Raw genomic sequence first — 26,102 nt, 5'->3', positions numbered from 1 at the left:
TGGGCGTTTCGGCTGCGCTCCGGATCGACTCCTTGGGTTTCACTTTGGTCTGATCTAAGCAAATATGCAGAAGTACCGGCTGGTCTAGTCCTAAGAGCCAAGAGGAGCGAGCGAGAGCAGCAGAAGGGAAAGCAGCCACGCTCCCGTAGCGAGGGGAACGTACAAACAGCGGCAGCGCCGTAATTAAACCACCGCCGCCCCGAGGCAGCCCCGACCCACCCTGGATGCGGAGGACCCCCGAGCCACCCCGCTGCCTTTCCCCTGAGGGATGGTACTGAATTTCTGCGCGGCAGGAGCCGGCCTGCAGCTCCTCTCCATCAGCGTTGCCTTCCCTCCGTGTCTAAAGTGCACTAGACCGCGATGAGGACCTGGGCTTGCGTTTTGCTGATAGGTTTTGGCTACCTGTCCTTTACCTTCTCCGAGGTAGGTGAGAGCGGCTTCCTGCGTTCTCGGTCCCCGGGGCACGCCGCAGCCGAGGGTCGGGGCGAGCCGGCGGCGGAGGGCACGGCAGAGCGGGCTGCCCACCTGGGCTCCGCGGGCATCTCCGCGCCCTGGCCTCGCCGGGAGCGCTCGCCCTGCCCTAGCCCCTGCGCGGCCGAGGCGGAAAGCAAGTTGCCATTTCATGCGTGCCAGAGGGGAAGGGGAATGACCGTGCATTCCGCTGCGGGGCTGCTGGCTGCCCTTAAAAATTATATGTATATAAAATGCATATTACATATATATATATTCATGCCCCGCGGGTGCAAACGTGCTGCGGCTGTTTGGAAGCAGAGCGGTGCGCGGAGCCGCCTGGCAGCGGCCGCCCCCGCGGCGCACGGCGCTGCACACAGCGGCCGCGGGCACCGTTAGTGCCGCGGGCAGAAGTTGGTTGAATACCCCCACCCCTAAAACGTCCTTCCTCGGTTTTTGATGCTCACCCGGCTCAGAGCGGGCGAGGGTCGCAGCCAGCCCGCCCGCCCGCGGCCTCTCGGGGGCGGAGGGGGGGCGCGGAGCCGCGTGTGGGGGTTGCTACAGGTGGCCCTGGTCGGGGCGAGCGCGGTGCTCGGCGCTGCACGGCGACTCTAACTTTTCCCGGGACGGGGTCTGCTTGGCACCGGGAGCCGCGACGTGGGCGCTGGTAGGATAGCGGTGGCCCCCGCGGGAGACGGTCCTCCTCCTCCCCGGGCCGGGGTAGCCGGCGCCCGCGGTGGACTTCACGCCCTCTTGGGCAAACTTCAGCAGCCGGCTGCCCCGAGTGGGTTTCCAGCCGTCGAGCGGGGCTCGGGGAGAGGAGACGCAGCTCTGCCGGGCACACGCTCCGCCAGGCCGGGGCCGTGGTGAGCTGCCCGCCCGGGCGAGCCGTGGCGCAGTTCAGCTGGCGGCGGGCGGCGCGCAGCCCCCGCGGGCGCGGGGGCGGCGGGTCGCGCTCCAGCTCTCGGTGGAGCAGAGGGGTTGGATTTTTCCCCTGCTTCGTCCAAACACGTCCGGCAAACACCCTGCACCTTCCAGAAAACCCCAAAGCTCCCAAACCCCCAGCCCCGAAGCGCTCGATCCTCAGTGCTGCGAGGGCGCGGGGAACTGCTGCGCGGGGCTGCGCGGTGACCCGCGGTGTGTGTGTCTTTGAAGGAGGCCGAGATCCCGCAGGAGCTCATCGAGCGGCTGGCGCACAGCGAGATCCACAGCATCCGCGACTTGCAGCGCCTCCTGGAGATTGACTCCGTAGGTAAATTAGTCCCGTCCTCCTTCCTTCCGCGCCGTCGGCCGCCGCCGCCCCGGGGGGGGAGGCACCGCGGGCGGCCGCGGCGCAGCGCCCACCACCCCTCTCGCTGCTCCGGCGGCGCGGCCCGGGCTGCCCTGCCTCGGGGACGAGACCCGTGAAGGGACCCAGCCTCAAAATCAAGGCTGTCCTGGGCAAGGGAGCTTTATTTCAAAGGGAGGCGGCGGCCAAGGGGCCGATCGGGAATTAAAACTTCGGGGGGTTCAGGGTGGAGAGGGCCCTAGTGACCCTCTGTATTTTCAGACCTCTCCGTCTCTCAGCGGAGAAGAATTTCCATAAGGTTTGTTGTTGGTCTTGCATTGCTCTGTTATCTTTAAACTACTGTCCTAGAGGTATTTAAAATATTTGAAACAATATTTATGAATGAAGTAATGTCTCTTCAAGCGCTGGGCTTTATTAGAAGGAAAATAAACCGTCCATGCTGATTTTAAACAGGAACCTGCATATGAAGCTTACCCTTTAAAGATACACTCTTTTTTTTTTTTTTTTTTTTTACCAAAAGAAAATAGTGCAGGGTTATTTTCTGCATCATTAGGCATGCAAATGGGTGTAGTGAGAACGTGCAGTTCAAACAGATCGTTGCAGCAGTAAATCAGAAGCACTGTATTACTGTGTTCTTATCATTTGGTTTCACTTGATGCACTTTGTTCCTGGTGATTTCTTCCCTTAGCTGACAGAATAAACCCGGCACCTTTGATGTGCCCAAGGGAAACCTGCATCTTTCTGAAGAGCAAACATGGAGAAAAATGAATGAGTTCTTGCTTGCCTTGGTACTGGGCCATCTGCTTTTAAACCATATGCTGTGTACTTTTGTAAAGTCTGTGCCAGGTTCAATCACCTTCGTTCAGTGTTGCAGGATCCTTCTAGGGTTTAACTCGCTGCTTTTTGTGCAGTGCTGTATTAATGAGCAGGAATGCACGAGGAACATGTTTTACAGACATAGCTTTCAATTTTCATGTGATTAGGGAGCAAACCGTTTCCCATTACACTGAAAATGGGAATATTTCTCTCTTGCACAATACTTTACCATAGAGGCTAATTACTAATTGCCAGATTTGTTGGCATCAGTTTGATATTTTGGGAGAGCAGCACTTCATCGTTATTGCTTATCACTGCAATTAAAGAAGCTTTCACAACAGGGAAGGGGTACGCAATACATATTTCCCCACTGAAGACTGTTTTGGACCTGACAAGTGCGCTACTGCTAAAATCTTTTTCCCAGTGAACTCAGCGGAAGGCTTGGCTGCTGTTGCAGAAGGGCTGGATCTGAGCGCTAGCGTTTTAAAATACTGCATGTTTCTTCTGCCTTTGAGTCAGTATTTTGTAGCTACCAGCATACATTATTTTTTCAGATACGCCAGTGTAACAAGCACATGCTTCATTTTTAAATACCACTTACGAGGAGAGCAAAAGTTCACATGGCTCCATTGCAAGAGAATCAAGCAGGCAAGTGGAGCAATGGCAGGAGCTGAATAACTTAGCAGATGTAGCAGAGGAGAGAAATTTATTTCAGAAAATGATTATTTACCTCATGGCAAATATCAACCAGAGGATGCATGACCAAAAATTGAAGAGGTCGGCTGCAAGTTTACCATTTCATTTTTGCTGTTTTCTTGCAATCTGTCAGTTTAGAAACCATTAGAGAAACAAGACATAAATATTTTACTGTTTCAACATGAAACAGTGATGCCTTAAGACATGAACTCAAACAATATGAAAAAATAAAAACAAAATACTCAGCCTTTCACCCGGTTCTTGCTTGTGGGCTTCTTTTCCGAGCTACACAGGCAGGATTGGATCTTCATAGAGAGTAACTGGTCTGTACTGCTCGCGTTTACGTTTTCTGGGCACAGTACTGCAGTCTTTACTGTAATGGGTAATTCTTACTAAGGGTTTATCAGAGTGACTAATTGAACATTGAAATTGCCATGGTTTCTTCAGCAGACAGGATTGGGTCTGTTTAATATATTTAATATTAGTTTGGATTAGCAATTCAACTGTTTTCTAGTTGTCACTGGTAAAATGACATTTCTGAAATGTATTTCCTTAGGGCTGTAATTGCATTTAGGGAAGGGCTAGTTCAGTGAGGGCTTGTACTATAGATCTATTTCAGTTTCATAGCATATACTGATTTAAACTGAGGATTGGAATAAAAACACTTCAGTGATTATTTTCTCCCTCAGCTTAGTGCATGGCATTGCCAGTCCTTCTGCATGTGAGTAGCCCTGTTTAAACTCAGTGGGTGGACTTGAGAATTAAGAATGATCTTGTAGGGAAAGAGTTTGCAGGATCAGGCATGCATGCAGAAAATGTCTGATATCCCTGAGTAACAAGGCAGAATCTGTGGAAAATGAAGGAAGAACAGTCATGTTTCTCTCCTGCAATGCAAAGCATATATTTTTAATTGGAAAAGTAAGCTTTGTAAGTTAGAGTGGGCAGGTTTTTCTTCTATTCTGACAGATTTGGTCTCTATATTGTAGCACAGAGATGACTGATAACCCCCTTCATAAAATTAGAAACCACACCCCCAGACCATCTGGCATATTACTTAAAGAAAAACACTACCCAACATGGAGCTTATCATTGTATTCAAAAAAGAAAATCCAGGCCAGTTTGTCAGAGCCCAGTGCTGCATGTCCGATTCAAAGAGAAATCCCTGTTGAGGCAACATGAGAATTCTCTGTTTGTATCAGAAAACAGGGTCTTAGATTAACTTGGGTCTTAGATTAATTTCGATTAACTTAATTGGGATCCATAGTCAGTGATGGAGTTTCGTTGGCGTGACGGAGAGCAGAGCCTGACCCTGTTTAGAACAGAAGGCGTGCATGATCCCAGGACGTAGGCAGCTGGAGTGTGCAGAGTACAGTTTTACTACTAACAGACTAAATCACTGAAACGGGGGCATTTCCTATATTCTGCCTGTGAAGTTCTCTTTGGCTTAGCAGCATGGTTTTTCTCCTCGCGCTTCACCTCTTCCATCTGTCCTGTGGGAGGTACAGTTCATTTCATCACCTATTATGTTTGCCTCCTGCTGGGAACAGATTTTTTCCCCCCCAGTCATCTCCCTTCGTGGGGAAGGGCTGAGTGTGCTGCTTTGCATGGTTTAAGGGCATCTACCATAGGGTCACCTTAGGCCATGTGAACTTAACGGCCTGTGATTAAGAACTAGCAGAGCAGCTTTGGTTAAGTGGAGAAACGTTCTAAATTAACAGTATACTTTCATGGAAAAGCAGTAAGATTGCTGCAGAACTCAATCTATTGGAAAATCTTCTGTTGACTTTGTGGCTTTTGGTGTGGCACTCAAATTAAGGATGTTACATTATGAGAGGCGGGCATCTGCCCTGTGTCCTGTGTTTTCCCTGAGACAGGTAGAGGGAATACTCCTCCTCCTTTACAGTTCGTTGATCCTATCTAGGTAAAGAGAAGAAAAGCTAAACAAAACAGGATCTTGCAGGCTGCTACTTATATTTCCTTTAATAGATCAAAGTTGAAAACTTAATGACATCTATCTCTGCATTTGGATGTCAGAAGGGCATATTTTGCATCAGCCAGAAAGAAGATCAAACAAACAGATTGACTTTGCCTTGGGCTTTCTGGCTCTAGGACCGATTTGTAAGATAGACCGTTTCAGTTCATTGTACCTTATATTGAATTCCTGAAAAAAAAAAAAAAGATAATGAGAACGTCCTAAGCTACTGCTGTTGGTACGAGAAGTCTTGGACCTATACTTTCTGGATGCACATCAAAGCGACATCTAGAAGGGTTTGTGTTAAGACTGCATATATTGGAGATTGTACCTCACATAAAATTGTTTGGGAAGGAAAAGGCAATGCAAAAATATAAATTGGTAAATAGAAAATAACAGTAGTCTTAGGATGCTTTCCACATGCTTATTTAGGGAGAAGAGTAATTACATATTGGCAGAATGTCACAGGAACTCTGTGATTTATACTCCATGACCCAGTGGAAAAATGCCAATCTGACAAAAAAGAACAATTTCAGCTACACTAATGGATTGACCAAGGCTAATTGCAAGAGTTTTTCTACCCATCATTGATATGTTGTCAGTACATAAAAGATTACAGAGAAATTTCTTGATCGGCTGCCATGAAAACATTTTTATATTATTAAAACGTTAAAAGAGAACTGCATTAATCTGGCTCTGTGCAGCATCCTCCATCTTCGCATAGTGACAAGCAGTGTTCAATTTCTAAACTAAGAACCACCCGTTTCTAAGCTTTCTGCTCTAAGCCTCATTTTGTGAGGCGCTAAGCACCCATAAACTCCCATTTCCTTTGCTAAGAGCTGAAACACCTTATCCAGCAACTTCATGCTCCTACAGTCATGTACATTAGGGGAAAAAATGATGCAAATTAGGTATCGGACTTCTTTCAAGTCGAACTAGAAAGTGCTATTTGTGACTACCATAGCATTGTTGCTTTAATGAAACGACAGAAAGTCTCTGGCCACACATCCAGAGTCAAGTGTGGGTTTCAAAGCTGACTTTCTGATTTTTCGGTCCTGCTTGGGCAAGACCCTTGTTGACTTAAAGATTGCTTAAAGTGCAGTGCTTTTCCCATTGACTTCACTGGGAATGGAATTCCTTCCAAATGCCTGTGGGGATCAGGGGGACACCAAGTGCCTTTAGCATTACGGTGTCTTCTGGCACCAGCCCTGTGCTCCATAATTCTGTTTATTAAAAAAAAATAAATAGATGCTGTGTTGATAGAAATAGTACAATTTTTCTTGCATAACGCATTGAGGTTTGACTAGAACTTGTTTTGCAGTCTGCTGTGCTAGCTATGTAGATCTCTTTTTTTAACCCCCACAACGAGACATGAACTTATGAAATGATATACATGCCTAAGATATGTAGTGAGACAGTGAGACACAGTATGAGCCAGAGGCCTTCTTCACCTTAGAAATCATCTTATAAGCAACACATGCTCCTCGACATGTCATTTTGCTTTATAAACATGATGATAGAATATGGCTAATTGCAGCCGAGTTGAGCAGTTATGTATAAGCACATGGCTTAACATATTGGTTAGCTGATCATACTATTCCTTTAGTCTTACCAGTTTCTTTAAACAAGGCAGCAAGAAATCAGCTCCCCTCCCAGAAGGGAGCTATGCCAGCGTGTTGAATGTGAGATTAGGACCTGTGGCTCAGGCCTGCCGTACAGCTGGCATCATCGACGGTTTCTCTTTTCAGCAAGATGTCTGTGCCCACCAAGCAGTTCGGATTAGAGGCATTAGTTTTGTATTTAATCTTTTTTAAACACTCTTTGCCTGCGGACAGTGATGCTTCTTGCTCTGAGCCTAGCTTGGGTCTTACACTGAGCGGAATTCATGCTGCTTTCTTTTGAGTATCACTTCGTTGCCTCAAATTGAGGGAGAGCTTGTGACAACTTGAAGCTGCCAAAAAGCAGGTCGGTATTAAGGTGTTGGGTGGCTAAGTGATAGGAAGCGGAAGAGGGCTGGAGAAACATCAGAACGGATCCTCGTTTTGCATAACACTATTTGGGGTCAGGTTGATGGCCTGGTGCCCTTGAAATGGGATGCAGGAGACCTGGCTCTGCCCCCCAGCTCAGTTGCAAACTTCCTGTGGGGTCTCAGGCAAGCCATTTGATTTACCTCACTGGTGAGAGTAAATTGAGAGTCTGGATTTCAACTGACTTATTTCAGACAATCTGTTCAGCTCATTAGGAAAATAGACAGGACCAGTGGGTCTTTAGCTACCTAAGATAGTATTTTCCAAGGAGTGAAGATAGAACTTGAGGCACAGAGCTCTTTCTAAGGTGCTGAAGATACCACTGTCTTCATGTCTTACCAGGCTCTGCAGGTGATTTCACCAGTTACATGCTCTCTAGGGCAGGATTTCTTGGAGGCAGGAGTTGGAAAAGGAGTTGGTTAGTTTGTAGAGCAGGCCTATATGATGTGTATTGCTAACAAAGCTGAGAATAAAACAAGTTCCAGAGTCAGTCAACTGTGGATGCAAAATGAACAGAGCAGGGCATGTGACAGTGCAGAAGACAGAGCAGTGTAGGATATTGGTAGCATGTAGAGATGGTAATTGAGTACTGGGTAATAGCCATTTATATTTTATAGTGCACATCACAGTTTTCTTTGGAGCATCAGTGAAACCTTGAAACTCTCCAGTGATGTTATGGAGAGCACTCCAAGCAGGAGAGTGCTAAAAATCATAGTTCTGTGTACTGGAATCTGTATGCAGTTCTCAGTTTGCTTCCATCTCCCTGATCCCCTGTTTGCTGATTCTGCTTGTCGTTTTCAGAACCCCACTGCATGGGACACGACCTGGACTGCTTCACTTAGCAAAACCAAATAGTTGGAGTGGTTATTTTGTTGTTTTTTATGATAAATGAAATGCCAAGTTTTCCATCTTTGCTTTTTCTCATGGCCCTTTAACCCATGTGGTAGGCTTATTTAGGGAACAAGACAAGTCTGGATGCAGTCCCAGAGTTTGCAGTAGCTTCAGATGCCCCTCCAAAGGTTAGGATACTTCACAGGGGATTTGTTCTGCAACAGAGAGGCTAAAAGGAAACCCATGCTAGTTACTTCTTGCTTTTGATTCTGTCCTAGTACTGCCTTGAAAACCTAGCAAGAGAAAATTTACAGAGGCAGCATTGTTGCTGTTGGGTGTGTAATACCATATTTTCTACTGTAGCCTCATGCCAGAACTTCAAAAAACTTATTGTAAGAAACATTTCATGTGAAATATTATTGTTCTTATTTCTACACCTTTCCATTAAGAAAAACTTTCTTATGCCTTTCACATAAAAATGCAACTGTTTTACTTTAGATACGGCTTTGTGTGACAGGGCGTGCACTGCTTTTGGGGGCTTTCGGTAAAATGGATATTAGAATTAAATTGTGCATGCTTATACATGACATTTAACATCTGTATCTTCCCTGCCTTATGCCCTTGCAATTGCATTGACAGGAGTTACATTAGATTAATTGCAGCAGGATTTGGTCTTGTGCATATGTACAGCACAGATTTATATGTATGGAACAGCACTGTAGTGACAACGATGCGAGTAACGTAGCTGAGGTTTAATATTTTGTTTCCTGTTTTAGGATACGATGATGTTTCAGAAGCAAACTTGAGATCTTACAGTGTTCATTCTGCTAAACATGTACAAGAGAATCGTCCTGTGCCCATTCGCAGAAAAAGAAGCATTGGTAAGAAGGAAGCTATTTGTATTTAGGGAGTAAAAACAGAGGGGGTGCTTTTGGTCAGCCAAGCAGGACATTTCACTGAAAAAATGTGACACGCACAAAGGAAAAAGGCCATTTCTAGTTTCTGCCTTTCTCTTTGCACAAAACGAGCTGTTGCCTGAGAAGCTGTCTTCTGGAGGATGTCCATAGGAGACAGACAAGCACAAATTCTTTACATTCACTTTCTTGTTGCAGCATGTTAGAAAGCTAGACCTTGGTTAGAAAATGCTGTGATATTCGATGTATAATTCATAGTGTGGGGAACAACTACAGCAGTGTGCTTTAAAAAACATCAACAGTTGGTAGAGTTTTCAGTACAGAAGCTCCACAAAAGGAAACAGCTTGACTCTTTATTCACAAGAAAAAAACAGTTTATCCAAAAAATTAAAAGCCATTGACGGAAACGCTGGGGCATTGATTTCCATCATTGCGTAGGGCACCAGGAATGTTTACAGGGCGTTTTGTTCTTACTGAACAATAATGGTGGTGATCTAACAAAGACCAAAATACAAATTCAAAGAGATGCTAATGGATTTTAGAATAGGATTTTTATGCCATGCTTGTTCATCTGATCAGGTCTGGGTGTTTTACCATTCCATTTGGCTGTGGAAAACATCCATGATCTTATCTATTAGAGGTAATGCAGAGTCAGTCTATGGGTACTTTAAGCTGTGGTGGGATGCAGGAGATAGCACAGCACGCTGTCAGTGTGGATTCGCAGTGTGAATTGGCAAGCGCCTTCGTCACATTGAATGCCTCTAGAGAACAGCGGTTCTGAAACAGTCTGCTACACTTGGCACCTTACTCTGCAAGGTGTTGAATGCCTCCCCATGAAAGTCAGTGGGAACTGGATATGCTCAGTAACTTGTAGGAGTTGCCAGCTATCTTGCAGTATTGGATCCGTTAATTTTCTTGAGTTCATGGCATTGGGGATTGAGGAGAAGAATTTTCTCTCTCTTGTAGCTGACTGAAATGCATCTTTTTCAAAACTAAGCCTAGATTTTCATGTTACAGGCACAGGCTGGGCCTGAACTTCTTGTACTTCAGAAGTAACTGAAGAAGTGCAGGCAGTATTCCAGTTCCCTGACACATCTAACCCAAAGCTATCACTGCTGCCACTGTAAGGCAAAAAAATCCAAGCTGTCTTTGGAGAACTTATCATCAAACAAGTTGTCCCTGCAATTGCTGTTATTTTCTGGACAGTTTCGAATTATCAGCGCGATTTCTTAGGCAGTCCCTAGATTGAGAACAATACGTGTTTGGATTTTTCATGGCAGCATGATGCAGCAGCACAGAGCTGCTCTTTATGATCCTCATGTGGCTGAGACTGTTGTCTACAAGCTCGCCTTACCTGAGCCCAGCAAGATGTTGGTTTAGCTGCAGGTTTTTCTGTCATGCTACTTTTGTGGTTTTGCCTCATTCAATAAATAAAAAATTAAATAAATAAACCCCACCATATATGAAGCTTTGATAACTTCATTCAGAAAAAATGGCAGTTGCCCTTTGGAATAGCAGATGGACCAGACTCCCTGATGTGGGAATGTAAAGGTTTTGGAAGTGGAAACCCAAGACTGGAAAGTTTCAGGCTGGCATAGGTTGTTTCCCAGCTCAGCCAATTTGGGTGCAATTTCTCTCAATGTAATTTCTGTGGTGGTCTTTGCCAGGTATTGCATGTTTGTGTGATAGTACGTGTGTGCGATGATGACCCCAATATTGTAAAATAACCACTGCTGTTACACGGTCGCTATGAGGCTGTATTAGAGGATCATCTGATCTGGAGAAGCCCCTGGCTTGCTGTCACTTTAAAGAGCTGGGATAGTTTTATCTAATGGTATGTGCCAATGGGCCATTGAAGACCCCGATTTTTGGGCTCCGCTTTCGGGAGTGAGTCAAGTTTCTCTCTAGGGTAGCACCCACAGTTTAGTGGTAGGCAGACAGTACTCAGCACTGACCTGTCAGTACGCAGTGGGAACTGAGAACACCATCTCAACCCGCCAGCTAAGGGTGCCACTGATAAATTGGTGTTGTAAAGTATCTGGGTGCTCTGAGGTGAGAGCAGCTGCTCACCTGCAGGTGTGAATTTCTTGTGTTCGCAGAGGAAGCCATCCCGGCTGTCTGCAAAACACGGACGGTTATATACGAGATACCTCGGAGTCAGATTGATCCCACCTCTGCCAACTTCCTGATATGGCCGCCCTGCGTGGAGGTGAAACGTTGCACTGGCTGTTGCAACACCAGCAGCGTGAAATGCCAGCCATCGCGGATACATCACAGAAGTGTCAAGGTGAGCAAATGGTGGCTGCAGAGCCCTAAGAGGGTCCTCCTAAGTCTAAAAACTCCAGGTATTCTTGCGGCTGTTCTGTGTGACTTGGATCTTTATTATCCATCCTCATATCCGCAGGATCAGATACAATGCTCCTCTCCATTTTGAGTGAGCAGATGGCCTTTTCAAGTTACATGATCACTGGAAAATCTTGGGCTTGGATTAGATTTTCACAGGATTCCCTTTAGGTTTTTCTTCTTTTGTAATGAAAATAAAGTCGATGGTGTCTTTCCCATGATCTCGCACAGTACAAATCTTAAAGTTAAGAAGATAAAATGACTCAAGGGGCATTGGACTTAAAAAAATAAATAAATCACAGTATGGAATGCTGTTTTCTTAATTAAATATTATGCAGCCTAAATTGAGCTTTTATATTTGACAACGTAACACTTTTGATCTGAAAAAATGTGTTTCAAATTATCTTACCCCAGGGATAGAAGACTCAACGGCTTCATGCTGTATTTACTCATTAGACAAAATCCCTGTTGCAATTTTCCAGTAAATATTACATGAAATATTTCTTATGTTCATACAGCTTCACTGTGTTCTAATTTTTATCAGTATTTAAACAAGTAGTGTTGATTTACATCTGCGTGTAGGAGATTAGACTTACACTTAGCATTTATATTGTTAAGACTGCGAGTTCTTGTTGCCCTGAGTATTTTAAGAGCAGAATTTGAAAAAAAACCCAACACATTCTTGAACATAAAATTTCCCAGCACAACATACTGATCGCTATACTTGCAATGGATTTCTTACTGAGAAAGGTGCTGTTAACCCACATAGCGCTGTACGTCCTGAACACAAAGTAGGGTACCTAAGCCAGTTCATTGTCTTTCCTGACCACACAGGCATACATCTGAGCAGGACTTCTTTTCTGCACAGCTGAGAAATGTTTTCACACCCAAGTAAGCTGGAGAAACATCTGAACAGATTTCCTCAGACTTTCAAAAAATAATTGTACTTTACACTTGCTTGCTGCCCTTCCTTTGTGGGTTATGCTTTGCAAGAACAATTAAAAATGACGAAAAAATCGAGATCAGTAATTATTTCAGGGCTGAGAACAAACTAGGGAAGCTGAAGCATTACTATTCTAAGCCATTCAGAGCAGGAGCTAAACAGCAAAGTGCCTCAGGGTTATAATATCTAGTGCTGTTGCCTTTGGGTTTGATAGAGCTTCCAGTTAATTTTGTGTAGCAAGTAATACGTGCAAGGCAGCTGGAGACACTCAGCAAGGAGTTGAGCTGGGTATTGTGAACTTGCTGTTGGTACCACTGTATGACATTGCAACTCTGTGCTTGTTTCCTGCCGCTGCAGTGATGGAGAAGATTATAGATAGAGAGGTTTGGCTGTCCATGTCCCCAGCTGCCAGGGACACTGAGGGTTCCTTAGAAGCTGCAAACTCCACAATTGGTAGCAGCTTTGCAGGATGTCATTGCTGGGGCTGCTTTCCCAGCACACCACCATGTTAAAGAAATCCTACTTTCTCATTCAGTCCACTGATACGGATTTCGTGCTCTTAGTTTTGAGTTCATTTTAATAGGGCACAAGCTAAAAGTAGGCTCAGCTGAGCAGCTGCTTTTTGTGACTGTGTAAATATATTGCTACCAGCAATATCAATATACGTCAGCCAGCTTTGGAAGACTTTTTTTTTTTTTTCAAGCTCCAAGACTGCTCAAAACAGTCATTAAGTAGAAGGGAAAAAAAGGACAAGAGGTCAAGCAGGAACAGGATGTTCATTGTAAAGGTTGTAGGCTGACCCCACTGTCACACCAGAAATCTCTGAACAGAATCCATATTTATGCCCTGCAGAGTCAGATCCTCTTGTAGCTTTGATATAATTGATGGTTTTATGAGCCTTTTGCCAATCCTACCTTCAGAGCTGAATGTCTGCTCATGCCATTAAGTAGCTGGCCCAGAGCGAGGGTCGCTGGAAAGGTAGGGGGAGCGGTTTTGGAGAGCCTTCTCAGCTGTTGCAGCAGTGCGGTTGGAAAGCCGTCTTGTGTTTTCCCCTGATGTCAGACTGCATAAAAGCCCTCTTTTGATTAAATGTTGAAAAGGCTTTCCCCACTTCCTCTTCATTGACAAGGTAGTGAGATCATAGCTGGCCCATTCACACTAGAAAAATGTTCACCCAGAAAGGTCAGCAAGCGGGTTTGCATCATCCAACAGGCAAAAGCAAAAGGGTGTTTTCTTTGTCTTACTGAGAGCCACTGTAGTCAAGGTTAAGAGACGGCTGGGGCAGTATGGGAGGAGCAGCCGAGGTGCTTGTATTGGGGCATTCCTTTCTTGGGAATGTGATTCAAAGGCTCTAGGGTTTGGGGATGCCCTTACTTCGCCTTCCCTGAGCCTTGGTCAGTGAAGTACTGTTAATGAGCTTGTGGAATTGGAGCTGTAAGGAGGCTCCAAGCCAGGGGTGTTGGTGGAACAGCTTCCCCAAAACAAGTCCTCTAAGGTTTCCCCTTCATGGGGTAGGATAGGTTTCCCCTGCATCATAACAGTGAGCCCATCAGAGCACAGCCTCCTCGTCCTAAAGACATCTCTCTTCAGCAAGCGGTACCTGTACAGTGCTGCCAAAATCTACTGAAATAAAGCAGCTGGTTAGGAGTTGCTCTTTGATAGAAAGGAAAGGATTGCATTTCTCTCCTGATAGAGTAATGGTGACAAGGATTGGTGAGGCAGGGGTGTTGGTGTCTGTTACAGATATATTTCCTCCCCTGTCTGCAAAAGCATTTCAGTAACATCTGCAGATTCTGCTGCTTCTGCACAGCGAGATCAAGTATTTACCAAGTTCCAGACCGTAATTTATTTGAGGGTTTTCTGAACTGAGTCTTCCCAAGAGATTTCTTATAATGTTGAGCATGATGTTCTTTATGTATTTGGTCACAGCAGCAAAAAACAGTTAATAGTATAGAGCAAATCCTGCCTGTACTGCTAATTTCGAATAGCCAAGCTGAGTTATTAACGGTTGTTTGCAGCAATGCTCGTTTCCAAACTAAGAAACAAGAGCCAAATCACTCCATCTACTTCAGCTTTGCCTTCTGCTTATCCTTGAGCCGTAGCCGTACCAGCTTTGGCTATTTCTGAATATTCAGTGTTGAGCTGATTTGGGGAAATCGAACCTAGGATATTCTTACAGTAAATTAATATGGGGGAAAGATGCAGAGAGAAGTAGCTGGAAAGGAAGGGATGCAGGAGATGCTCCTCAGCTGTCACCTGGGAGTTGTTCACAGAGGTTTTGAAGAGAAATGGGAAAAAAACGCAGGAATTCAGAACGAGTTGTTCAGCAGAGCTACCCAGCCTCTGAGAGGTTTAAAAGGCCTTGCAGAACAAATCGTGTGTATAGGTAAAATGGCTGTATGCAATGTTTGCAGGTTTAAGAACATTTTTTTTCAGTGACTGTTTCTATCATTAGGATAAACAGCACTTTGGTTTTAGCTGCAGCTTAACTGGATATTACTGCCAGCACTTGGTGGAACCTGCAGGCAGGACCAGCTGACAGGTACCAAAGGTCAGTTTAAGAATGGGAGAAACAAGGGAAACCCCAGTCCAGGTGAAGCCAAGACCAAAAGCCAGAGAGAGGTGCCCTCAGCTCCCGCTGGGCTGTGACAGGGCTGCTTCCTGCCCCAGGCGCTCACCTGGGCCGTGTTTTTATCAGGTTTTATTTTCATTTTTACTTAGTTGCCGCACCGTGCTGCAGGATAGCACCTAGAGCCTGCAGTGATACTGATGTACTGGTGTACCGATTATAGATTTAGCTAAGCTAGTCAGTTATTTCACTGTCTTTCTCTCAGAGAGTTTTTATCTAGTGGTATTTTGTGGGTTTGGAGGATTTGAAGTTGTTATGGCTTTTAGTTTCGTTGTGTTACAGATAAGCAAAAGGAGCTGATGCCGGTTTGTTGAGGACTGACTGTCTCAAAGCATTTGGTGGTAGACTTGGAGTAACTGCACAAGATAAAGACCAGGGAGAAACATACAAAGAAGAAAAAAGATGCTAACACAAGGCCGAATCCAACGGTATTGGCATAGCTGTCCCTGTTCATGCACACTGAAAATCTGACCTGCAACCTTTATCATTTCAGATTAGCATCCTGTGTGGCAGCAAGCGTTAACAGGTGACACGAGCACAGCAATTTGTCTGCTTTGTGCTGCTTCAGTTTGAATATTTGCACCATCTTACAAAACAACGTTCCTTTAGACTTGTGTAACATGAAGTAGGGTGCTGGAACATAATGCTGGATTGTATTTTAATTACAATACAGTAAACAACAGCTTTAAATTGGTGCATAAATTCATTATGATCCTATTCTTCAAAGTAATTTTAATTTTTTTTTAACTGTCGTCTAATACCAAATAGCCGTAGGAACTGCATATATCTTTCAGTTTGGAAAACCAAGCAAAACAGGGACAGACTTTAAAAAGCTTGATTACAGTTTATTTTTGTTGTGTGTAATTTTCAATAAGACTGGTTTATTCTAGCAGCTGTAATAAGCATGGCAGATCTGAAAGCTGTTTCATGATTGCTGGGTCTCTTGCTTTGTCTCTGATGATGGAGGTGTCTTAATTACTGTTTGTTTTTGTAAATTTTTAAGGATTAGTCATCCTTTGATGCCAGATGATTCAGTTATATCATACATTTTCAAATCTTTGTGTTCAAAGGCTTGATGGAGTTGGGTTCTGATAGGAGATTTTGAAACATACTGCTTTGAACCATAGTCAGTCTTTCAGCAAAAGCATTCTTGTATGTCACGGCCAGTTCTTAATCTGTTTATATGGAGATCTGACAGTTTTGGAAGATACTTTTTAATGTGGACACTTTTAGTTATTGCATCTGTCTCTGCAACTTTTGTTTGCTGGATAAATGAAAATCGTCTCCAGATCCTGTTGACAGAAGAGGTGGTGACTAAACTGTGGGTCTGAGCTGGCTCCATGAAAGCAATGGCAGATCTCCCATTGATCTCCCTTTAATAAGGCCAGGATTTTGCTCTAGCTTCTGATACTGTCATTCAGAGGTCCTTCATAGTTTGTGTCCGCAGAGCCAGGAGAGTGTTTCTGGGAACTGGGAATGTGATTTTTTTTTTTTTTAGCCACCACTTTCATTTTCTGAGACTGTTGTTCCACTTTTCGGCGGGCCAGGGAATGATTTTCATAGTGTGAGAGCGATCTGGAGCGTTCAGTCCCCACCAAACACACAAGTAAACCATTACCAGGAGAGTCTAGTGGAATCGTGGATGCTTTATTTGGTAGTAACTGGAGCTTTTGGTTGGATCACACTTTGTGGTTTGGTCATATAACTTTTGTAGAGACAACTAGCCTCTCTTGTCCTTCTGCTCCCTCATCTATGTTATTTAAATGCACACCTGTGCTGTGTAGTCATCTTGTTTGCTGGGACAGCCACATGGCAGCCCCATTTTTGTCAAATGGTAGATAAATCTTTAGTAGGACTGAGAAGCTATGGTTTCATTTCAGCGATTTCCATTTCAGGCAAATGGTTATCACCTATTCCTGCAGTGTTTAGCACAATTGTGAACTAAACATTGGACCCCCTTGCACACTGTCTAGCACTCTCTTTGCCCACATTCTGCGGTATTCCCTTGCACTACCGTGACGATCATGCCCGTTACACTTAGCACAAGTGGGTGCCTAGCATCCCACAACTCATTTCAGCACCCCAGTCCTGACCCTTGTGCCGTTCCTCCTCTCCTGGCTGCCAGTACCAAGCTGGTCAGGATGTCTTCATGTTCAGTATCCCCCCACTCCAACATCCTCTTCTGCTTGGTTTCCTTCAGATGAGAAACCTGCATGTAGCCAGAGCTACTCCAGCATGCTCCTTCCTCCACCCTGACCTTGCCCTACAGACTGGCATTTTAAGGATGCCAGTGCTTTGGCCCAAAGCGGAGCAGTGCAGTTGGAAGCAGCTGGATGGACTGGAGAGAAATAGTGTACCTGCCAGCTATCCACAATAAAGCCAAAGGCTGGATCTCATTTGTGAGTGGTAGTTCCCTTGGACCTAAAAACAGTGCATGGGACCTCTTGTAAACGAGTTCCAGGTCGTTACAACAAGTGAGTAGGATTGAGTTTGCCGCTTTCTAAGCTGATATTCAGATCCTGGTCCTGTAGAGTTGAGCACTTTACGTTGAGAGGACTCTGGAGACACCAATTTGTAGATTATAAAGTGCATTACAAACCAACCTGATGCCTTCACTGTTAGTGTTCAGCTTAAGAGCAGTGGTCAATGTGTGCAGAAGATCATGCTAGAAGTGGCAGTCTATGAGAACAAGCACTGATTTGAATCCGTATAGAAGTTTATTGTGATATATGTGAAAACCAAGTTGCTTAAAACTTCAAACCAAAATGAATGGGAAGTTGTTTTATCTCTTGGGGGAAAAGAAAATTGTTTCAAACTGCTGAACTTGAATAAACAAATAGTCTGTGCCATGAATAGTTACACGATGCACAATTAAGATAAAAGATGATTAGCATGCTAACATTTTATATGGGTTTGGCTACATTAAAAAATAAGAGGTATATAGTTATCTGTCTTCAGTTCTGAACTATAACTATGTTAATATGTCTCAGTACATACCTCATCGTATTTTATAGGTGGCAAAAGTGGAATATGTTAGAAAAAAGCCAAAATTAAAAGAAGTTCTGGTGAGATTAGAAGAGCATATGGAATGCACCTGTACATCATCAAATACTAATTCAGATTATAGAGAAGAAGAAACTGGTATGTTTTCATTTTATTTTTGCATTAATGCTGATTTCACACGGACCTTGTTTTTATATTAGTAGAGAATGTAAAGCAAACTTTGCTTCCAGTGAACGCAGAAGAGTAGCTCCCAGCTACTTCTCTATGCATTGAAGATGCAAAATTAGGGTCAATTTGTGCTGGATAAAGAGCTTGGATTTGAAGTTTAAAGCGTATCAGTTCTCTTTAGGGTAGCCTTTAAATAAACGTAAATGCCTGATAGTATTCAGGTCTTGCTTAATTAAGTTAAAGGTTGTCATGATGCAGCTTATTGGTGAACTCTATTGCCTAACATCTTTAGACTTTGTCGAGACAGGACTAAGGCTAAGATTTACTTGACCTTGGGGAAAATGTTAATGAAATGAGTGTAAAGCACTTAGGAATGAATTCAGTATTCAGGAGTAAGGAGTTTTGAAACAACGTTGCCCGTTCCTGTTGTTTTCTTAACTCATATACAGTTAAGACTTCATTGTCGCTTGTCATGTTAAACCGAAGTTTGCCTTATCCAGACAAAATTTAAGTTACCATGGGAAAATATTTACAGGGAAAAATATTTGCTTTCAATCTGACTTTCATAAAACTACTTAAAATCGTTAGCTCAGATCCTCTTACTAGAGTGCAATCAATGCAGAACTTGACACATACTCAGGAAACCTACTGCAGTAGTAAGCACACCTCCCTCTCTCCTGACTTTGGTTGAAGGCAGCCTCAAAGGTTTGCTTTCACCTCTGCTGGGAATTTAGGGGTGCAGTAGGCCCAGCCCCAAAATTTGTCAGTGAAGAGCGGGTAAATACAGGAAGGAAAGCTGCCCAAAGGTGATGGATTTCGTAGGTGGCTGGGTAACAAGGGTTTTCTGTACTGTCTCCATCCAGCATGGAGACGTAAATCCAGTTTAAGCAAATGTAAACTTCAGTTGCCATGTACAGAGCAGAAGAATTAGAATTTGTATAAAAGCAAAGTTAGACCTCTGCTGCGATTTTGTTTGACATCAGTTTATAATCTGAGCTGAGTGTTGTAGCTGAAACTAGATTGAGTTATGAATAGACAAAAACACGTTTAAAATGGTTATTTTTATGTGTGTATGGTTTGATTTATTTTCTTTGTCGTCTATTTGGGGAAAAAAGTTCTATTAGCTAAATTTCAATTTTCCAAAATGTCTTTAATTGCCAAAGACTAAGCCGTTAAGATTTTAAGATGAAAACTTTTCTTTTGGTGTGTGTGAAAAACGGAGTAGAATTGTCACGGAAGAATATAGATTTCTAGGATTTAATTACTGATTGGAACAAAACTTACACCAGCAAGTGGATGATGAGCTGAAAATAGCTTAACTACATAGCTGTAAGCAAATGTTGAATACTGCATAGTAACAGTAATTATAGATGGATCTTGGAGATGACGTATGCCATGCCTACTTCGTTTATTATTTCTTTACTTTTGTATAATTACTTTGTAAATGCAATGTCAAATCAGATGTTATAAAGTTATTGCTTTAATGCAAAGAATAATGAGTTTTCCTGGAAATGTAAACGGTTTGAGTGTTTATTACTTCAGTGTTCAACAAAATGCATTACCTTAGGGCTTTTTACCAGCCCTGCCCTTATGTTAACAGGAAGGCCTAGGGAATCAGGTAAAAAACGGAAACGAAAAAAGTTAAAACCAACATAAAACCCACTGGAACTATTTGGTATTCAGGTAGGACCTATATGCTGAACACCCTAATAGCACCAGTACTGGAAAACTTAATCAAATATCATCACTTCAACTTAATCACTGTTCAAAATCTTGACACTTGCTACCTCAAGGCTGCAAAGAGATTAGATTTGATTGGCTTTGATAATTCTACCTGCTGGTATTTTTCCTTTAAGCTCCACATCACCATCAGCATCTTACATTCTTGAGCTACTTCCTTTTCTTGCCTTTTTTGTTCCTATTTTTTGGAGGGTGCTAATACTTCAGCTTCTGAAATCTCAAGTTCCGTTGCCTCTGCTTTTGTTTCATTATTATTGATTTCTGAGGTCAAAGCATCACATAATAATGCATGAATGAATTGCCAAGTTACAAATTCTTGCGTTCCCAGTCATTGGCTGCAAAACATCGAGTGTAGATACAGCAAATACTATTATATGCATGACCATCAAACCCATGTTTTGGCATGAACTGGGATTGATCGTACATGCACCTGAGATGATCTGATGATCTGCCTACCTGACAAGGAAGATGCTTAGAAATACCATGGTTTTGTGTGGCAGGGCCCTGTGTTACTTACACTAGAAAATTAAGATTTTTTTTTGTTCTGTTAAGTCTCAGTAGGATGATGACAGTAAGCCATCAAAATTCATGAGGTTTTCAGTGTAGTGAAAAAGTAACACTCTCAAGGCAAAAATGACTGAAATCCTTTGGCCAACAAATTAGCCATGATGATGGCGATACATGTTCCAAATTAAATATGGAACTTCCGTTCGTTCATGGCTTGAAATTATGTAAACTGCAGCACTTGCAATTGATTCTAGTATTTGGAGCGGGAATTATTTGAATTTTGCAGTGTTTGTGCCTAACGCCTGGATTGTGATGAATTTAATTTCAAACGCCTGTTTTTGCACAAAACCTCCCAATGGCAGTTTTCATTTATACTGATGTATCATTTCTAAAGAATGCTAAACTTGATATCCTGTTTCAGATTAACAGGTATTTATTGGGAGTAGTATGATAGAAGCAATGATTTTCTAAAATTCAACTTTAAAAGTGAGCATGTAAACTCAATCAAAACAGCATTTAGAACTTCTTGTCCCAGGTTAGTGACTCTTCATGCAGAACAGTTTTTTTTTTATTTTGTTTTGGTTTTTTTTGTTTGTTTTTTGTTTTTTAAGTCGTCTACTTAGAGGATAGGACCTTTGATTCTAATCATAGAGTTATTGTATCTTTTTTCTCTCCTGCAGATGTAAGGTGAAAATAAGCTAGAAAAAAAACTTCTCTCTGGGACATGGATGTACATGGTTTGTTACATTCCTGAACCTACTATGTATGGTGCTTATTGACTGTATACTTTATTTGTTCTCCTATGTGAAAAAACTGACTCAAAAGAACACTTAATGAGAACAAAGAGACAATGTACATTTGTTTAATGTGACATCAAAGCAAGTATTGTAGCACTCTGTGAAACAATAGGAAGCTTCCCTGTCCAAAAAAGAAAAAAAATGAAAGAAAGAAAAACAGAAAAGAAAAAAGACAGTTGAATGAATGGAGGATACCAAAAGTACTCAAAAACATGACAAAAATCTAAGTGAATAGTGGATTTCTGTCAGAGCAGTCAACGGTGCTTTACGTCAAGAAATGTGCCTGCGTTCTTGATGAAGATGGATGGACACTGATGGACTTCAGGCACAAAAAAAGCAGGAATGTATGAAATGATCAAATGCCACGCAAACACTATAGAACAATACATCCTTGCTTGGTGGTGTTTTAAAAGTCTATACAAAAAACCTTCTGGGGAGCCTTAAGTGGATTTTTTTTTTTTTTTTTACACCATAAAGTGATTATTAAGTTTTCTTTTTACTCTTTGCCTAGCTTTTTATTATCTCTTGGACTACATTTGCCAATAACACATATAAAAGACTGGTATAACAATAAGCAGAACACAAAACGTTATGGTATTTCTCCTAGTGGGATGCAAACTAATGAGATGTATTAAAATAAAAATGGTATACCTATGCATAATTTTCTAGACGTTTCTTGGTTTATGTTCCCCAACCTCCCCCGTAATTTAAAGCATTACATAAAAAGAAAAAAAAGAGAAAAAGAGAGATGTGCGTAAACAAATCATAGGATATCCATGCAAAAATCCTTTTTTTTTTTTCCTTTAAGACTTATGCCAGTTGCCTACTAGTGATATTGTGTTAGCAATTGTCATTCTTATAAGTATACAGATACTTTTATTTCACATGTTGGAGCTGTGTGAAATGTACAAATTCTTGTATCTGCATTGTACAATGTCATGGTGGCATGGGAACTACCTTGCTGCAAATATTTGAACAAAACCTAAAATTCTTTATTTTTGGTAAAATGTTATGCTTTATGTGTATTCAACAGAAATATGTGTTTTTGTAAAGGTGAAGTTTGTATTTTTATCTAAAAATTAACAGTTTTATATACCTGAGAAAGCCTGCTATGTTTTCTTGAACCAAAAAAAAAAAAAAAGAAAAAAGAAAAAAAAGCATTTTGTGGTCATATTTTTGTAGTAGAATAGCCCAAGTAACATCAAAATCTATTTTAACTATAGCAGGGCAGATAAAATACTCTGGCACCAGCTCCTGTGTTTTCAAAGTGCCAAAGGATTAAATGTTCAGTTCCCCACGGATTGCAGTGGGAGCCACATGGCTAAATCCTTCTGTACTGCTTTGGAAATTTAGGGCTGTGCCAGATACGACCTGGCTACTCACTTGGCCAAAATCACTGCCCCACCCCAGTAGTTTGGATTATGTACCCTTTGTTTTAGTTGGATTATCACATTGGATATGTAAAAGGAACTACTGGATTCTTTTACTTGTGAAACATCTACAAAGAGATGAAAGAGTTTTCTTAGTTTGGAACAACAAAAAAGTTTGTCTTGAAGACACTGTTTCCACTCAAATAAAAAAATATCTTCAGATTTGAATGAACTGCAGAACCTTAAAACAACAAAAGAGAGATTTTTAAGCTTTCCATTTCTTTAAGTAGAGTTCAAACATTCCCCTCCTGTTCCTGTAGCTATGTCCAATTTCAACCACACAAAGCAATGTTACCTAACAGGCATTATTGGCTTCAGATGCTAATGCAGAGATAGAGTTAGTCACCGTTCTATTTTGTGATCATTTTCCCAGTGTATTTGTTGAGCACCAAAACTGGAAATACATTTAACTAAGATTGTCTGTGCTTGTTTTCCACTAAGTGTACTGTTCACAATGTTATGCACATGAATGTATGTGTCTGCGTTTAAAAAAGTGTATAAAATGTAATTTATATATTTATGTTTCAGTGGGATGCCAATAATGTTGCTCCGTTCCTTTTTTGTCTAAAAGGTATCTAATGAAAAAAAACATATATCCATTAAAATCGTGTAGATGAAAAGCATTATGTGACCCACTCAGACACTGTGCAGATATGAAAGGATGTCAAAGGCACTTAAGTGGAACAATTTGCAAAACAACTTTTTGAGAGTCCTGTGGTTGCACTGGCGTAAGAAGGTTGCATTCAGATCTGTGGGCCAGCTTCCCTGGAGTAACTCCATTGGGTATAATGGAGCTCTGCTGATTTACATCACGAGTGAGTCTGGCCCTATAGTAAAGTCTTGGAAAAAAAGCAAGCTGAGAGGCAAACATTTTATTGGTGCCAGCAAATAACCGTGTTATGCCGAATTCAGAAGACCAGGAGAGAACGAAGACTGAATGGAGTCTTTCCCAGTAGTTGTTTGAGACTTGTAGTCTCGAGTTAGTTTTGTTACCAGGAATGAAACGCACACGAGTCTCTGTTCTCAAGCACAGTGTTTGTGCGGCCTGCGGCAGCAAACACAAAAATCTCAGGGCTATATTCTCAGCTAGTATAAATTGGCAAATGTTTTTGACTTCAGCCGCCTCTAAGCTAATTTACATCAGATGAGAATCCAGTCCACAGTTTTTAAAATATGAGGAGTGGTGTCATGACAAAGTGTCATTTACTGTAGCCCAGCTGAGATACCACCTGCCCGCCTTTCGAACATCACAGGCTATGGTATTAGTGCTTCTTCAAGGTGGCAGGTACAACCAGCAGGAACAGTAACAGTAAGGTTGTGACACAGGAGACATTAATTCAAAGTTAAGTTGGACATTTCAAGGGCCATATCCTCAGCTGGTGTAAATCACCATCGCTCCATTGCCTGCAATGGAGCTGTACCAGCTTACACCACTTGAGGGGCTGGTCCCTCATTCTTGCTCATCCCTTTCACTATTCGGTCCTGCAGGGATCTCAGATTGTCGTGTACTGTTAATGTAATCCTGTGTTCTCTAATACTTAAGCACAATAAGTGAATATAAGAATGAGTGTCAGACTTAACTTTGAATGTCCAAGCTCTGAAATGGTTTGTTTCACCATTGTGGCTGTAAATTAAACAGTTCTCTGTGCATTTGTGAATGCCGTGTCATATCTTCTTCCGCTGTCTACTGGAGGTGGACTCCATCTGGACTTCTAAAGTGCAACATTTGGAGTGTTACAGGGAAGGGTGTGAGCAATTGGAGCTGCAAGAAAATCTGATTGACATCTCTGTTATTTGTGGGATGGGGGGTAGTAGGGAACTTAATGAAGGAATTGAAGATGGTAGTTGTAAGTCACGTTTCCATGCAGTCCTTTAACACCTTGTCGTTTTTGTCCTTGCACATACTAGGTAGAGATCTGGGGGTAAAACGTTTTTCTGTTTTACATTCTGCAGTCACTTCCTCTGTCCAGAGATTCAGAAGTTGTTGGACTGATTTCATCCTTTTTGAGGTCTTTTCTGGTCAGAAAGTATATGTGTAGTGGACTGCCCAAAAAGAATCTGTGTTATAATATGGTGCATAGTCGCTGATTCTCTAGGCAATTCATTACGTTTAATTCTGTGCTTGATCTTTCCAGAGCTGCACTTCAGTTGCTTTTGTTGAGTGATATCAAGGCCTATGTGCCAGTTTTCTTTCCTTTTCTCATGTCCTCCGTCCTGCTTGGCGTCTGCTGTATTAGCCAGTGCACAGTGACTACAGGTGGTTGCTCCTCTCCAGCCCTGGAGGTTCCTAGGCAGCTCCAGCACTTTTGTGTCTTTGAGCTTAGGCTTTCTACTCTGCTTGGAACAGTATCTCACAGGTCTCCTCCCTCCGATGGGCTTCAGCATTCCAGCTATGAGGTTCTTTTGGCTGTCCTCCTCAGGTCCATGTTGCCTTTCTGTGGTCTGCTTTCCAGCTATTGTCTGACACTCCCATCCCTCTGTTTCTGTCTCTCAAAAATTACTTTCCCTTCCTAGGGTCTGTCTCATCATATATCTCTTCTCTCTCCCCCTGCTTGACAGAACAGCCTTTGATCTGTCTGTCTCCAAATCAATTGCTTTGTCTAGGCACGTGCGCCGAGATCCTGTCTGCCAGGCCTACAGGCCCGTAACTGCCCCCCCCATGAAAGACAAATGCTGTTATATGGACACGCGTATGTGGAGAGAATAAGATTCATCTTTGCATTTGGAAAAATACTCATTACTGAAGGCTCCCCGCTAAAGCTCTGTCCAATTCCAGCAACGGTGTAACTACAGAGTAGTGGCATTGAAGCTATTCCAGACATCTGACAGTTCAATTAAGATCAGTGGACCCATTTATAATTTAATTTGAAAGTGTACCCAAAAGCAAAGATGAAGTTTCAAAGCTACCTCAGATTTGCATGCTTATATTTGGCTGTAAATTGAAGGATATCATGTTTGTAGGCCCCTTCATGGCTTTGAAAATCTTACCCTGAGTTTTTATCTGACCCTCCCTTGGGCTGGAAGTCATGGTTGCTTTGAAACAGAAACAATGTGGAGGTTTTCAATGAAGTAATTTTCTTGGTGTTTCTAATACATAACTTCCAGTACTAGCAGATCTCAGAAACAGTCAGGTAAAAATAGTTTAAACCCTTAAGAATCCCACTTAAGTTTACTTTAATTTCAGGTAACAGAGAAAAGCCTATCGGTGTTGCATTCCTCAGAAATCAGCCTATGTTTTGTATTTATTATTCCATTTAATTACTCTGTGTTTTCTCACATTTTAATAGCAAGGTATTATTTAATGTCTGAGCTTTTCTGTGCCGCTCGTTGCTGCAGCATCTCTACGGCACAGTGGTGAGCTGGTTTGTACTCGTATCTCCTCTGAAATAAAGAACTATTGTTATCCCATTTTAGGCGAGACCGAGGCATGGAGAAATGACTGTGCAAGGTCACACAGCAAGGCTATGGCAGAACCAGGGATAGGACTCAGATCTGAGTGCTCATCCAGTGCCCTAAATCACACGACCATCTTCCCTTTCCAAGAATGA

At 42.5% G+C, this 26,102-nt stretch overlaps 1 protein-coding gene across 2 annotated transcripts; it reads left to right on the top strand.

Annotated features, from left to right (window-relative positions):
• Nucleotides 1-360: 360 nt before the first annotated feature.
• Nucleotides 361-26,102, top strand: PDGFA (platelet derived growth factor subunit A). Of its 2 annotated transcripts, none has more exons than XM_086622341.1 (6): nt 361-423; nt 1,606-1,702; nt 8,857-8,961; nt 11,094-11,281; nt 17,924-18,050; nt 25,969-26,102. In XM_086622341.1, the coding sequence occupies exons 1-6, from the start codon at nt 361-363 to the stop codon at nt 26,100-26,102; spliced, it is 714 nt and encodes a 237-aa protein (XP_086478467.1). The 2 variants fall into 2 exon arrangements, with proteins under 2 accessions (XP_086478467.1, XP_086478469.1); XM_086622343.1 differs by lacking the exon at nt 25,969-26,102 and adding an exon at nt 19,681-19,736.

This window comes from Tauraco erythrolophus, chromosome 17 (genome assembly GCF_009769465.1).
Source record: "Tauraco erythrolophus isolate bTauEry1 chromosome 17, bTauEry1.pri, whole genome shotgun sequence".
Lineage (NCBI taxonomy): Eukaryota > Metazoa > Chordata > Aves > Musophagiformes > Musophagidae > Tauraco > Tauraco erythrolophus.
Note: the sequence above shows the minus strand (reverse complement) of the source record. Positions and strands in the feature narration are given on the sequence as shown.